Source organism: Equus quagga, chromosome 8, assembly GCF_021613505.1.
Source record: "Equus quagga isolate Etosha38 chromosome 8, UCLA_HA_Equagga_1.0, whole genome shotgun sequence".
In the NCBI taxonomy this organism is placed as follows: domain Eukaryota; kingdom Metazoa; phylum Chordata; class Mammalia; order Perissodactyla; family Equidae; genus Equus; species Equus quagga.
In genome coordinates, this window is record NC_060274.1 from 35,167,832 (window position 1) to 35,181,541 (window position 13,710).

Consider the following 13,710-nt stretch of genomic DNA (forward strand, 5'->3'; position numbering starts at 1 on the left):
TCAGTCACCACAGGATGACAGTTGGGCTCCCTGGACATTCCTCACAGAACTCTCTTTAAAGAGTGGACCAAGCCTAAGAGTTATCAGGTTTGGGGGCACTATCTTTTAAAGGACTTGAAAAGATATCATCAAATGTCCATTAACAAGCTCAGTAGTTCAGAGAATGAACCAAAGGTGTACTATAAAGGGTTCATGAGAATTTGGTTTGAAGACAAAAAGAAGACATTTAACATGATTTTTCTTAGGGATGTGTGCTATGTCAGGAAATAGAAAGAATTTAGAATGAAATGTGTTATTGGCATTGGTGTTGGTGGTGGGGTGGTTTACAAAGTGGAGTGCATAAGACAATACGTTGGTGTGTGGGAAGAAAGTGTTAGATGTACGTTTTGTTTTCATCTCATATTCTCAAATTGTCTGTTTTTGTGTATGTTTTATAATAGACATAATGCATTTCTTCCATAGTTCTTGTGACATTACTTAATAAGTAAATACATGTACAAAAATTGAAGGTTTATTCACCAATAAAATAAAGCCAAGAAAATTTTGAAGAAAATGAAAGCAAGAAAACATGCTCGCCAAAAAGCAGGAATTATTACAAAGCTATACTAATTAGAATACTGTGTTCCTGCCACATGATTAGACAAAATAGGGATTCGGCCCCATTTGTAAAGGTGAAGTTGTACATACACAATGATTCCAGCTTTTTCCTTAGAGAAACTGGCTCATGTAAGTGGACACATACAGTGAAAAGAAGAGAGGGAGCAGGAAGGGCTGTGTGAGCCTCTGGACCCTTAGTTATCACAGGGGTGGCGATGAAGAACGGGGGAGAAATGATGGATGAGTCAATAATTTGGGGGAGAAATTGGATCTCCACATTCAGATTCCTACCTTACCCCCATACACGAAAATTCTATTCAAAGCAGATCAAAGAAATAAATGTGCAGAACAAAGCCTAACACTATTAGAAAAATATAAATGAGGATCTGTTTATGCTTCAAGATAAGGGATAAACTTTCATAAAACTGAGAAATACTTGAAATAATGGTCCCTGATGCAGTAAGCAACTTAGAGCTGGTTCATTGTGCATAGAATTCTTCTTGCCTGGGGTCACAGCAGTGCGAAGGAACTGGAGTTTCCACTTGTGGTTCTGGTGGGATTGTAATGGAGAAATGTGATGACCTGTTAGGGCAGCAGCATCCAAGGTGCCATAAGAGAGGAGGGGTTTGTGTGTTGGGAGGAAGCCCAGGGGCACCTTTCTAGAATGCATTCTTCTGTCAGGCTGGGAACCTGCCCATTTGAGAGGGAGACAGGTCACCCTATCTCTTCCCGCTGGGACAGCAGTTCCTACAAATCAATCTGAATAAAAACCAGTGCAGAGGGCATTGAAAACTACACATTTTCAGCTTTCATCCCAAGATTCTGACATATTTTGTTGAATGTTACCCAGAACCTGCACTTTTGTTCAAACCTCCCCGGTGCTTTTGATGAAGGTGGTCCACGGACCACAGTTTGAGAAACACTATTCTAGGAGCTTAAACTCTAAGCTAGAGCCAAGGCTAAGAGTTTTGGCAGAAGGTTGGAGCATCCAATACAAAAGAGAGCATACATAGGTGGATGCAGCCTGTCTGTACTTCAATGTTAATTTTACATCCTTAAACTTGAACCAATGTGGTAGCCACAACACATTCCTATATGGATTTTGAGTTCAAATATGTACCATTCATGTCTGAGTCTTCACCGCAAATGTCCCTAATTCTAATTATTTAGAAAAAAATAATCTGATGGACTCATTCTGGTTTAGGACTTGGCCGTGTCACTGTTGGGGAAGGGGTGAAGGGAGCTTTGGCTTTACTTGCCTAAGACAGAGCAGTTCTGGGTGAGGCTGAAGAGAGCACAATGGTTGGCATCTCTACAATAATCACTTTATTCCTACACTTTCACTGTCTCAACAATGCCATGGTTGACTATGGTGAGGGAAATATCAGTTTGTCCAAAAGATAAATCGAATACCAGCTTGAGGTCTTCATGAAGTCCAAAGTCTTCATTCCATCAATTCTCATTCTCCTCAGTACGGCAGGAGCTCCTTTCCCAGCCATTTTCTCTCGATAATGATTGGATAAATGATTCAGTACCACTAGCCTTCCTATACTGCTCTCCTAAATGTCTCCCTGAGCACATCACCTAGAGAGGTGACCTTGTCTGTCCCAGGAAGCAGATTGAATGGACTCCACCAGTTCCTAGGAGAGCTGAAAGAATATGGTGTCTTCAGACTGCTTGTCTAAGGCCTTGAGATTAGGGGTGGATCTTTCAGAATGTGCCATGTCTCACTGAAGCTGGGGACAGGCCAGTGGGCTTTAAGGGTGGAGGTTGGTCGCTGAGCACAGGGTCTCTCATGTTCAGAGCACAGTGAAATCAAGGCAGGAAGGGAGGCAGGGGCTGGTCTTTCCTGGGTGTCAAGGCTGCTCTTGGCAACCACAAGCAAAATTTTCTGTGCAGGATAGAGGAGATATGAATCACTGTGCCTCTCCCAGACAGCACAGCAATACACACCAGAATCGCTCTCTTGCAGAGATTTGATTAAAAGTTTACAGGTCCCCCCTGTGTCTTTAGAAGCATAGTATTTCTGTGAACTGAACCCCGAGTCCACCACAAACTTTGAGCTGGAGAACTGGTAGTAGAGAAGGCGTTGTGGGGCTGTCCCCTCCTGGTATCGGTACCAGTGGATGATGCCGCTGCTTTGTTTAATATCACAGGTGATTTCAACAGCTAAACCAGCCTGTCTGGTGACCGAGATCTGTGTCCCTTCCAAGTTGGAAGATACCTGAGTGGCTGCAATGGGAACAACAAAAAGTAATGAGGAAGAGATAATAGGAATCCCTCAGTATGGCCTCCCATTACCAAAAAAGAGAAAAATCCCAGGAGCATGGAGGCAGCACACTTACCAGGAGCCAGGAAAGCTAGAAGGATGGTGAGAGCCCACAGCATGTCTTCCTCCTCTGGCCTTAGAAGGAAAGGACAGATGATACTCCAGTCCTGCTCGAAAGACAAGGACCCCAGGACACAAGGAAGGAGTCAGTGCCGGGCTCTGGACAGCTGTCACAGGCGGGCAGAGACTGAGGGGCTCTCCTAGAAGACCACCCAGCTGATGACCCAGAGGGGGTGGGGCTGGGTGAGGCCTGGGGAGGAGCCCTGCCTCTCTGCTCAGCCCATTTCCTGACAGCCTCCTGGGGCAGGCTGAGAGCAGGCCCTCTGCAGAAGAGGAGGAGCCAGGAGCCCTGAGAGCCCAGAGCAGAGGGAGGGACAGCCTGAGCCCATGGAGGGGGCAGGAGAGCCATGGATACAGCTCCATGTTCCCTGGTGCAGGGAGCGGTCCTGAGTCGGGCGACTTCCCTGCGACTCAGGGTTCAGTGTTCACGCTGCTGCCATGGGCTTGTCCTGTGATGCAGCTTCTGTATTCTGGCCCTGAACCACCTTCCTTTCACAGCTGTCAGAAAACTTTGAGGCAGCACCAGCATAGCTGATAAGCAGTGAACCCACTTTAGTAAAAGAAACCAACAGAGACCAGCCCAATGGTGTTGTGGTTAATTTAGTGCCTTCCTCTTTGGTGGCCTGAAGTTTGGATCCGGGACACAGACCTTTGTGCCACTCCTCATGCCATGCTGTGAAGGCATCCCACATACAAAAAATAGAGGAAGATTGCCACAGATGTTAGCTCAGGGCCAGTATTCCTCACACACACACTCAAAAACAAGGCAAAGAAAAAAAAAAAAGAAAGAAAGAAAACAGAAATTAGGATCAGTTATGTTGGTCTACATTTGACATTCCTGAAAGTCAAATGGATGTGTGTGTGTGTGTGTGTGTGTGTGTGTGCAGCAAATCAGTATGTTAGAGGATTCCTGTTCATCCTCACGTAATACGTCCATTCAACATAGGGTTGCCAAATTTAGAAGAAAAGAAACTTGCAGGGTGCTGGTCAATATTTTTGACACAATTAAGCTAAAAAATTATGTGTTGTTTATCTGAAATTCAGACTTCCTTGGGCATCCTGTGTTTTATCAGGCAGCCCTCCCCTCAGGAAGTGTACCCATATCTGCGATTTACTTGGATTCACAGATGGGTAGATAAGCAATCAAACAAGCATAGTGAAATCACGGGAGAAGTGAAATGGTACATACAGAGATTTCACCCCCACTTTTAATAATGTGTTTGGATGCAAGTTTACAGTATACATGGTCGAATGTAGAAAAATGCCCTCTCCATCATTGTTTTGGCCTCTATCTCAGGTGGTTCATTTCTGCTGTCCTAAGAGACAGCTGGGAAAGGAGGAAGGGAGGGGACTCGGGCTGCTCTTCCTTCTGCCTCGGGGACCACACGCGCAGGGACGTGAGGTGTCAGAGCAGCATCTCTGCAAGAGAACGTTCCAGGTCACTATGCAGGAAGCAAGCTCAGTGCCGCAGAGTCCCAGCACATCCCTGCTGGACAGAATCATGGTTTACAGCTAAGAGAGGAGAAAATGCCTTCACACTAGAGTCAGTAGAATATTCTTGAAAGAGTAATAAAATAGAACTGCTCCACCAGAATGTAAAAGGAAATATAGAGCTACAGTACTGAAAAGAAGGCACTGTTGGCATCAGAATATATTCACAGAGCATAACGTATCCTGAGAGATTGCGAGAGAGAGAGAGAAATGGAGGAAGAAAGGACAGAGGGGAGAAAGAAAGAGGAAAAATAAAATCTTAAATTGCATTATCTGTTGTTTGTGGTTGTTACAATATTTTTTCTTTCCACAGCAGTGGTTGGACGTGAAGCAACAACGTGAGCATGTGAATAGCAGATCTTCTTCTAAAATGCCTTAAATAAACTCTCGTGTGGCCACACCCAGGGTCCTCCAAGTGTCTGTAGCACAGCTCATCTTCAGGACACAGACGTTGTTATAAAATCGTAAGGCAATGTGGCATTTTGCCTTTACACTACATCTGAAATATTTTGTGTTCTCTCTTTTCTAGTGTGAAAAATCCTCATTGAATGTCACCTGAGGAAAAAAAGGACTAGAGATGAGGTCTCCCTATTGAAGGTTGAAATGGTGACATCCACTGCTGACTTCACTGAACGGCTAATAAAGAATTTATTTATTGTCATACCTCACAGACACTGTCCCACATCTATATACATTCAGTGGCCTGCCTGTGGCTGGTAAAATAAAGCAATGATCCGTCTTGCATTCAGTGAGACCAATTCTGATCTATTAATGAATTGTGGCAGGAAGGGCTTGTGCTGTATTCCTAATCAAGACACTTAACATATTGGAATAACACTGTTACAGTAAGCAAAGTATCTTGTTACTTTGATTCACATAATGGAATTTTTTTGTTTCGTGTCTCAGATTGCTTTTATATGTCTATTTTAACACCTACGTCTGCCTTGTGTTTTCTAACTGATGCACGTGCTCTCTTCATACAATTTTAATAAGTAATAAAATCCAACATGTCAAAATGATTCATTTCGTTTTTCTTGTTTTGCATTATGTATTTGGCTGTAAGAGTTGGAATTACAAAAGAGGAACAAGGAGAGAAAGTGAATACATATAAAAGGTCACCAGACATTGCATATTACTTTTATCATAAAATAGTATCTTTCTCCTGGAGGTATGGTTCTGAAATAGCCTGAGTCTCCTATTTTGAGGCTACGCTATGAAATCATTGCCATTGTTTTCCCTTTATGTTTACCTAATTTGAATTAAAATGAACTAAATCATATGGTGAACTATATTTTCAAACATGATTATACACCTCGATGCTTCACAGGAAGGCAGCTTGTCTATTAGTTTATTTTCATTATCCACTGAGTCATTCAAGAAAAACTCAATTGTGTGTAGCAGGAATGGTGCTGGTTTGGGTGGAAATTGGCCATTTGTGCAGATCACCTCAACTCCATTTGTGCTTGCTCTAAGAATGGGCAAAATGACAGAAATGCAACTGGGAGTCTCACTCAGAGGCTGTGTCCTAAAGAAGAGCTTCTTAGAGAGGACAAAGGGATGAGGAACAGCTCCGGGATCTGCTGTAGGACTGAAACTTCAAGAACTCAATGGTGTTACCACAGTGAGAAGGTACTGTCTCAGGAGTGGAGTCGCGTATTTACCCACCCCACAGACATTGCCTAAGCTGGACATCAGTGTATCAATTTAACCTGGGAAAGAGCTCTCCTCCAGACATGCTGGGCTCAATCAGCAGTTGCAGCCCATTCTCATAGGAAGCCAAGGCGCAGTCAGGAGTTGGGCCTCAGAACACAGACCAAGAAGAATGAAGTGAATGATTTGAATGTGCCATGAGGTCAAACTATGAAAGTCTAAAGCATTGATCTCAACAATAGAGCTCAACTTCCCCCTGGGACTGGACAGATCGAGTCCGTGATTTGGGAACCCTCTTTCTACCAAGTTGGGTTTGTGGCGGTGGGGTGGGGACATTTGCTATTTATGCTCACATTGCTGAACGGCTGTCCTCTACTTGAGCCCATTCACACTTTTATCTGATGTTAATGTCCTCTATTGAGCCTTGTTCAGGTTGACTCTGACTCATTTTGGAGGGACTTATATGATTTAGTAAATGCCAATCAACTACACTTGAACTCAGGGTCTGTGTGTCTCTGTGTTGTTGTGAGGGAAAAAGCACATCACTGTTGCCCACATCTACAGTCCATCCATGCTACTGGGTTCAGGGACACAGATCTGTGTCACCTCATCTACGTTGACTAAATGAAACCAAAAAGTACCAGCCTCAGTAAATCAAACACCATGGAAGAGCACGGACACTTGGTGGACTGTCAGGATGATCTTAGTGCTCCAAGAAGTCCCGTCTGCTCTTTCCTTCAGAACAGGGTCATGAGAGTGGACTGAGATGCAGCATCTGAACAGTCCTGGGAGTAAGATTCCAGACTCACACTGTGGCTAATTGGAGTAAACTCTGTAGATAAAAAGCAGGGAACCCCTGACCTCAGCCTAAGCGTATGTTTGACAGCAATCACATGTGTGTGTGTAGATGAGTATTTTCCTGCCATCAGCTGTGACCCTTTGAAAGTGAGCATGGTTGGTTGTGGTTTAACTGTCCTTACTTTATCTCATTACGCCTTAGCCACTGCTCCCACAACCCCAACCAGCAGGGGTCGGTTTAAGTTTGAGCATTTTCCATGAAATCAACCACATTTGACAGAGCATGTACACAAAAGAAGCCTGAGAAAATAACACACCAGCAGCCACATCAGCCCCCTCCTGCCACCCAGCGTGTCCCCTCCACCACCTGTGCTCTCCCTCTCTGTGCCATCTCGTTCAGGGCAGCCCAGGCCCAGTGCGGAAGGAAGCTGCTCCGAAGTTGGAAGCCACAGGAGACACTGCCTAGCAGTGCCTGGCGGTGAAGTCAGCTGCACAAAGCTTTCTGTGATTTTCAAGTTTCCCTTTTTTGCTTCTACTCTTTCCCAAGGTAGGAGTAGTTCCAGGTCTCTAAGGAGAGGGCCAGGGATTGGGCCTAGAGAATCTGGAGAAATTCACTATAATAGAGGAGAAGATCTAGTTAAACTTAACCATTCTTGTGTTTAGTGAGTCTCATTTTGTTTCCAAATGGGAATCTTTAGTTGATTTCCAAAAGAACATATTTCACAGAAACTGAAGCTGATTGTAAAGAAATAAACAAAAAAGGTTTCCCAACTTTAAATGAGACATTGTTTATTTTTAATATATAAATAGGTGTTTTTTTTACTTTAAATGGATTAGTTAGAGAAAATAGAAAAATATACAATCTCTTATCATTTTTCCCCCTCCTGCTATGCATTGAACCTGTTGTTTTACGTCTATGCCTGTGGAAATAGAGAGACACATATAAAGGCAGGTGATACCTTTTGGTATTATAACTCGGTATAAGAACAGTCAAATGACATGAAGAAATGTTTCACGGAGATAGAAATATAGATTTTCAATATATGAAAAGATGTTTCTCCTCACTCATAGTAAGAGAAAAGCAAATTAAAATGATGATGAGAAACTATTTTTCACTTGTCCGATTAGAAAGTCCTGAGGCACACTCTTGGCATTCACCGACACTATGGTAGAAGCACAAAATGATGCTCTCTCTATCATACGCGAGCTAGCGATACCTATCAAAATGCCCAAAAGACACACTCCAAATGACAGAAAATGTTATTACAATTTCAGTATTTCTTAAGAGAGCAAAGATTGGTAATGAGCCATAGGTCTATGACAGGGAGCTGATTGTATAAAGTGTTGCACATTCACAATGAAACATCATGCAGCCTCTAAGTGGCCCTCTGCACTGACATGAAAAGAGCTCTAGGAGGTTTAAAGGAAAAGAGAAGTGCCGAATAATGTATTCCATTCACTACCTCTGTGTGAGAAAGGAGGAAATGAAACTATATATACATGCACAAATATTTATATGTGTACATTCATATTTGCATAAATAAAACCTGAAAGGATGCCCAAGAAACAAAAGTAAGACCTGTAAGAAGTGAGGGAGGTAGAGACAGGGTTTGAAGTAAGATCTCTTGATTTATTTTTTAGAATGTTTTGATTTTTGAACCATGTGAAGACATTATCAATAATTCTATAAGGTCGTGCTATGCATATTATTTTTTCAACAACTCTTCCTGATTAATTTTAGATTTCTTTAAACAATCTACAATTTTTAAGACATGTATTTTAGTCATATGATATCTTTCAGTTTGTTTTGTAGCTTCTTTTTGGGCATTTGTTTAACTTGCAGCTGCTATAAATGGTGCTACAGTGAATGAACATGCTTGCATATAAATCTTAGTATATATCTTTTGTTTCCTCAGGAAATCGATGGGTGGAATGGTAGGAACACTTTCCAGGTCGCAGCAAGTTCTTCCTTGTGTGATGGGCTCTGTGACGGTTCCTCACTGCATGCGGTCTAGGACAGCAGCACTGGAGCTCAGGAGCTCTTTCAGTCACTTGCTGGCCTCCACTCCAGTGCACATTAGAATTACTGAAGGAGGTTTTGAAAAATCTCTTGGCTTGTGCCGAAGACTGGGCCTCAGTGTTTTTGAAAGGCTCCCAAGAGTTCAGCCACTGGGATAATGGATAGAGCAGCAGGTCTTGAGTCAGGCAGACCTGGAGTCATGTGGAGTCTGGTACTACTCCATATTTACTCTTGGGCATATTTCTTAGCCTCTCTGGGACCTAGTCTTCTCATCAGCAAGATGAGTATGATACCCGTATGTGGTACAGAGAAAGCATTAGACATAAAGCACTCAAACTACTTAGCTGAATTCCTGATGCTCACTAGTTGGTAGTTATTGCCGTTATTCAAACAAACAAAGGCAGCAAGCAAGCAGGAAATAGAATAACAGAACATGACAGAAACCATGTATTTACCCAGAGAAGATTTCGTGGCTAAAGAAAACGTTGAGTTTCTAGCCTTTTGGTTGAATTGTTTCATGTTGACATAGTATCTGTTTATCTCTTGCTATTCAGAATTTCTAAACAGTAGTTATATGGGACTTTGATTAATATAACTGGGAAAATCAAACATTACTTTTTTGTGATCTGCTTGATTGATAGAAAGCCTTCAAAAATGAAGTTTATGAGGACAAGAATTCCAAAACAGTAGGAGGAGTTCATCGTGGGGAAATTCTGAGAGTTGTTGCCTTGAGGCTTCCCTCTGTTACAGCTGAGAAGTGTACGGAGACTAGCTCTATAAAGACATTGAGACACGAGTGTTTTTATGTGGAATTGTGTAAATCTTTGCCTGGTTTTCCATGCACACCTCTGCATGCAACCTGTTGTTTCTGTATTCATTTTATCCAACCAGATGCCATGGACTTCAATCACAGAAGTCCTGTTGGTGAGTGGGAGGTCAGCTATAAAACTGTTCCCAGCATAAAAATTGTGTGGCAGGTTGGCCTATGACCATTGAATTGTCAAACAGCATAGGAGCAAGGAGAGGAAGTCTGGACAGTTCTTTTCACTAGCTCTTAGCCTAATAAGGAAGGAAATTTTCCTGTTTTAACTGAAAGTAAAGTAACCTGTTTCTACTCTAGTAGCAAATAACGGAGAAGTCAAGAGCAGAGCTTGTGCAGCCAAGCTGCTCGGGTTCAAATCTCACTTCTGTTTGTTATTAGCTGGCTAACTATGGGGACATTCTTTATCCCCTCTCTACCTACTTCCCCATCTATAAAACAGACATAATTGTACAGATCTCATAGGTTTTTTTGTAAAACTTAAATAAGTTAACGTGTATTACTGCTAGTACCATTAAGCACAATAACAGCATTTGCTGTTATTTCTTCACTTGGTGGTTAATCTTTTGCCATATAAATTGCACTAGAAACCTGATATTATTTTATTCGAACACATTCTTCTAAAGCTGAGTGACTTAGGCAACGTGACATGGTCAAGAGCAAATGACATGGCTAGTTAGAGGCAGAGAAAGGAGCTCAGACTCTAACTATGGTGTGTGAGGTATGACTTCTGGGCCAGTGTTTCTCCCACCAAGTCATGTGGCGTTCGTGCTGTGGTGGAAAAGCACTGGAGCAGAAAGGATGTATGAACAGCCTCCTACCTCCGAAATTCACCTGAACCTACCAGAGGCTTCCACGGGTGATTCTGAGGACCCCCGGGCCCATTCCATCTAGGGGAGGAGCTGGGGTGTCAAGATGGTGCACCCAGAGAGCACCACCAATGGGCCTGCTCTGCCGAGACTCTCAGTCCATTTCATTAGCAGGCCCTGAAAGAGCAGTTACTAATCCAGGACACACACTCACAGAATAAAGTAGGATTTCCATAGTGCTGACAACAAAGGGAGCAATTACAGTAACAACAGAGTATATACATGAAGAGGAAACTGAGATGCACCCACAAGTCTTAGGAAAATTCTCACTGACTCCTTGTAGGATGGCTTTAGTAAAGAAGCAGTGCGTGTTTTGCTTTGTTTTGTTTTTCCCATGTGACAGTGGTTGAAGGGAAAGCCACCTAAGGGTAGGTAAGAAAATACTGGCTCTGAGTTCAGAGAGAACTAGCTTTAAATGACTATTACTTACAGAGTAGTGCCCTGGAGCTGAGAACTTAATTTATCCAGTAGCAACCCTGGGGACCACACTTGCAGGGGCTATGAGAGTAATAATGAGGTTCTCCCTACATAGTTGAAACACACAGACCCCATTCTGCCCACAGCAAACCTCCACAAGGGGGGGAAAGTATTACAGATGACTGTCAGTGTTTGTGTGTGTGTGTAATCTACTATTCAAAAGCAGAACTGCCAACAGTGGATGCTAACGGTGTTGAGGACTTGCCAGTACCAGGCATTATTAACTCATCTAATCCACATGACTCCAGGAGACAGGGCGCTGTAACTCCATTCTACAGATGAGGAAGTTATGACACAGAGAGTTCAAATAGCTTGCCTGAGGTCACACAGATGCTAATACTAGACCCAGGATTCCAACACAGGCGCTTGGGGTTCAGAGTCCAGGCGCTTAACCGCTCCACTGTGATGCCTTTTAGTGTGAGTGCAGGTCTCATGTGGTGAGGAAACACGGTGCTTGTGAAACATTAGTGTAGAGCTGAGCACATACAGTGCAATTCATTCTAGACATTTTCCTCATGCCATCAGAATGTCCAAACCAAATGAGTGTCAATTGGTCACTTTTGAAAGAGAAGTAGCCTGGGTGCCTTCATTTGACTGTGGCTCCTCTTGGAGCCAGTGTCCCAAAGAAAGGATCATGACCACTATCTCAGGGAAAGAATTAGAGCTCTGTATTGACCATCATCACACGCAACGCTGGATTTGATGGCTCAGGTGTCCGGCTGTTTCTTACCTTGGAATTTCAGTTAAATTTCATCAAATTAAAGGACACATAGACAGAAGTAGACTTTTGATTTGTTTTATTGTGCCTGTTACGAAAAACAATATACGCAATTCAAGTAACAACAATGGTAACTTCAGGATGTGTAAAATGGAAGGCTTCAAGGAGGTCATCTGGTCCAATGGCCTTAAGGAATGTGACTAGAGCTGCATGATGTCTGTACTCAGAAGGCATGATTATTCTGGTTGCTGGAGGAGCTGACGGAGATCATGGAGAGAGTGGTGCTAAAGGACTACCTCATCGCCCTGCCCCTGAGTAATGGTGAATTCATTGTTGCTACAGAATAAGATTTTCTGTTTGCCCACTGGCTTAGAAAACTATTTTGTAATATTAATATAGCAGAAAAATACACCTGTGAACTGAAATAACCCAAACCCTCAGAGAAACCTCAGCTAGATCCTTAGCAGACAGTTTTAGGGAGAATAAACAATGGAGGAAATTTGCCTTCTTTGTGCCACCATCTGTTACAAACTTTTCAGTCGCCAAAGACTGCTGTTCTGCTAAACAGACAGAGGGCCATGATGGCAGAGTAGACCGTGCTCTTGACGAGGAGGAGGAGGTAGATATAATACGCAGACGTGTTGGTGAGCTGCAGCTGCAGGGGGTCTAAGAGAAGTCATATGATTAGTCTCAACTGTCCTTTTATAGGATGGTATATATTAATGGGAGGGTGGCCAGTTATTTACTTCTAATGACCTACATTGCCTTGACACCCTGCACCAACAAACCCAAGAGTAAACATCTACCTTACCACCCCACTAATAACAAGAAAAAGATAACTCGGAATACAATTTACAGGTCATGTCAATCAACAACCTCTGCTAAACTCACTTAGAATATTCCATAATAAAAAAGTAAGGTTGCATATTTAACAAAAGAGTCCAATGGGAAAAAAATATTTGTGATAAATAGCTTTTAGTATTTCCTTACCCCACCATGTCTCAAAGCAATAATAATAGCTAATATTCATTAACCACCAACCAAATGCCAAACACTCATTCTTAGAGCTTTGGATGCACAGCTTTAATCTTATTTAATTTTTATAATAACTTATAATATTATTGTTTTCATTCCCATTCTACAAAGAATCTGATGACAGAGAGAGGTAATTTCCCTCCTGACATGCGTTTAGCAAGTACCAGAAACCAAATTTTCATCCCAGCACCATGAATTCAAAGAACACATTCTTAGCGATTCTGTCATTCTGCATCTCTGAGTGCAATAAATGTCTCAGACATCAAAAGGTTAAGCATAAATATAAAGTGGAATTCTGATTTAGACGCAACTGAGCCAACAGACATTGTGCATGCAATGAGATTGCTATTAAGAGTACAATCCATGGAAATTTGGTGGTGTTCACAGTGGGGTGGGTGGGAGGTTTGATTAAAGAGGGCATTATATAAAATAGACAAAGTGGTTAATCCAAATTCTCTAAAACTTTAGGAAGTTGTGGCTCACTCAGCTGTCCTTCCTAAACGTCCCTGATTGTGGCTATGTTATAGGATATTTACCCTTAATATCCTTTAAAGTTTTACAAGAAATGGATGAAGTCAAGAAATAATTAATGATAATGATGGTGAGCCAGACTGGCTATTCAGTGAACCACATTCTGAGACTCTTCCTGTGGAATTCCCCTTTTTCATGTTTTATCTTCATAGAGTCAAAGCTCCAGCATCTAGTACTTGTGGTGGAAAGAGATCTCAGAGGCAATGTGCTCATACTCCTTGCCCTTGTTCAAGTAAGATGTTAGCTGAGGTCCAGAGCCCCCTTGATATTGGAAATGGAGGGAAGATCAACGAGGCTAGAGCCAAAGCTTCCGGT

At 42.5% G+C, this 13,710-nt stretch overlaps 2 gene segments (V, D, J or C); both read right to left on the reverse strand.

The window, feature by feature from the left end:
• LOC124243291 (T cell receptor gamma constant 1-like) overlaps positions 1-3,058 on the reverse strand; it is a 47,589-nt gene extending 44,531 nt beyond the window's left edge. The window contains 2 exon segments of the C gene segment in view: positions 2,528-2,829; positions 2,943-3,058. Coding sequence covers positions 2,528-2,829; positions 2,943-2,985 — 345 coding nt within the window.
• A 9,306-nt stretch (positions 3,059-12,364) lies between these two features.
• LOC124243292 (T cell receptor gamma constant 2-like) overlaps positions 12,365-13,710 on the reverse strand; it is an 82,912-nt gene continuing 81,566 nt past the window's right edge. Inside the window, 1 exon segment of the C gene segment in view lies at positions 12,365-12,495. Within this exon segment, the coding sequence occupies positions 12,365-12,495 (131 nt within the window).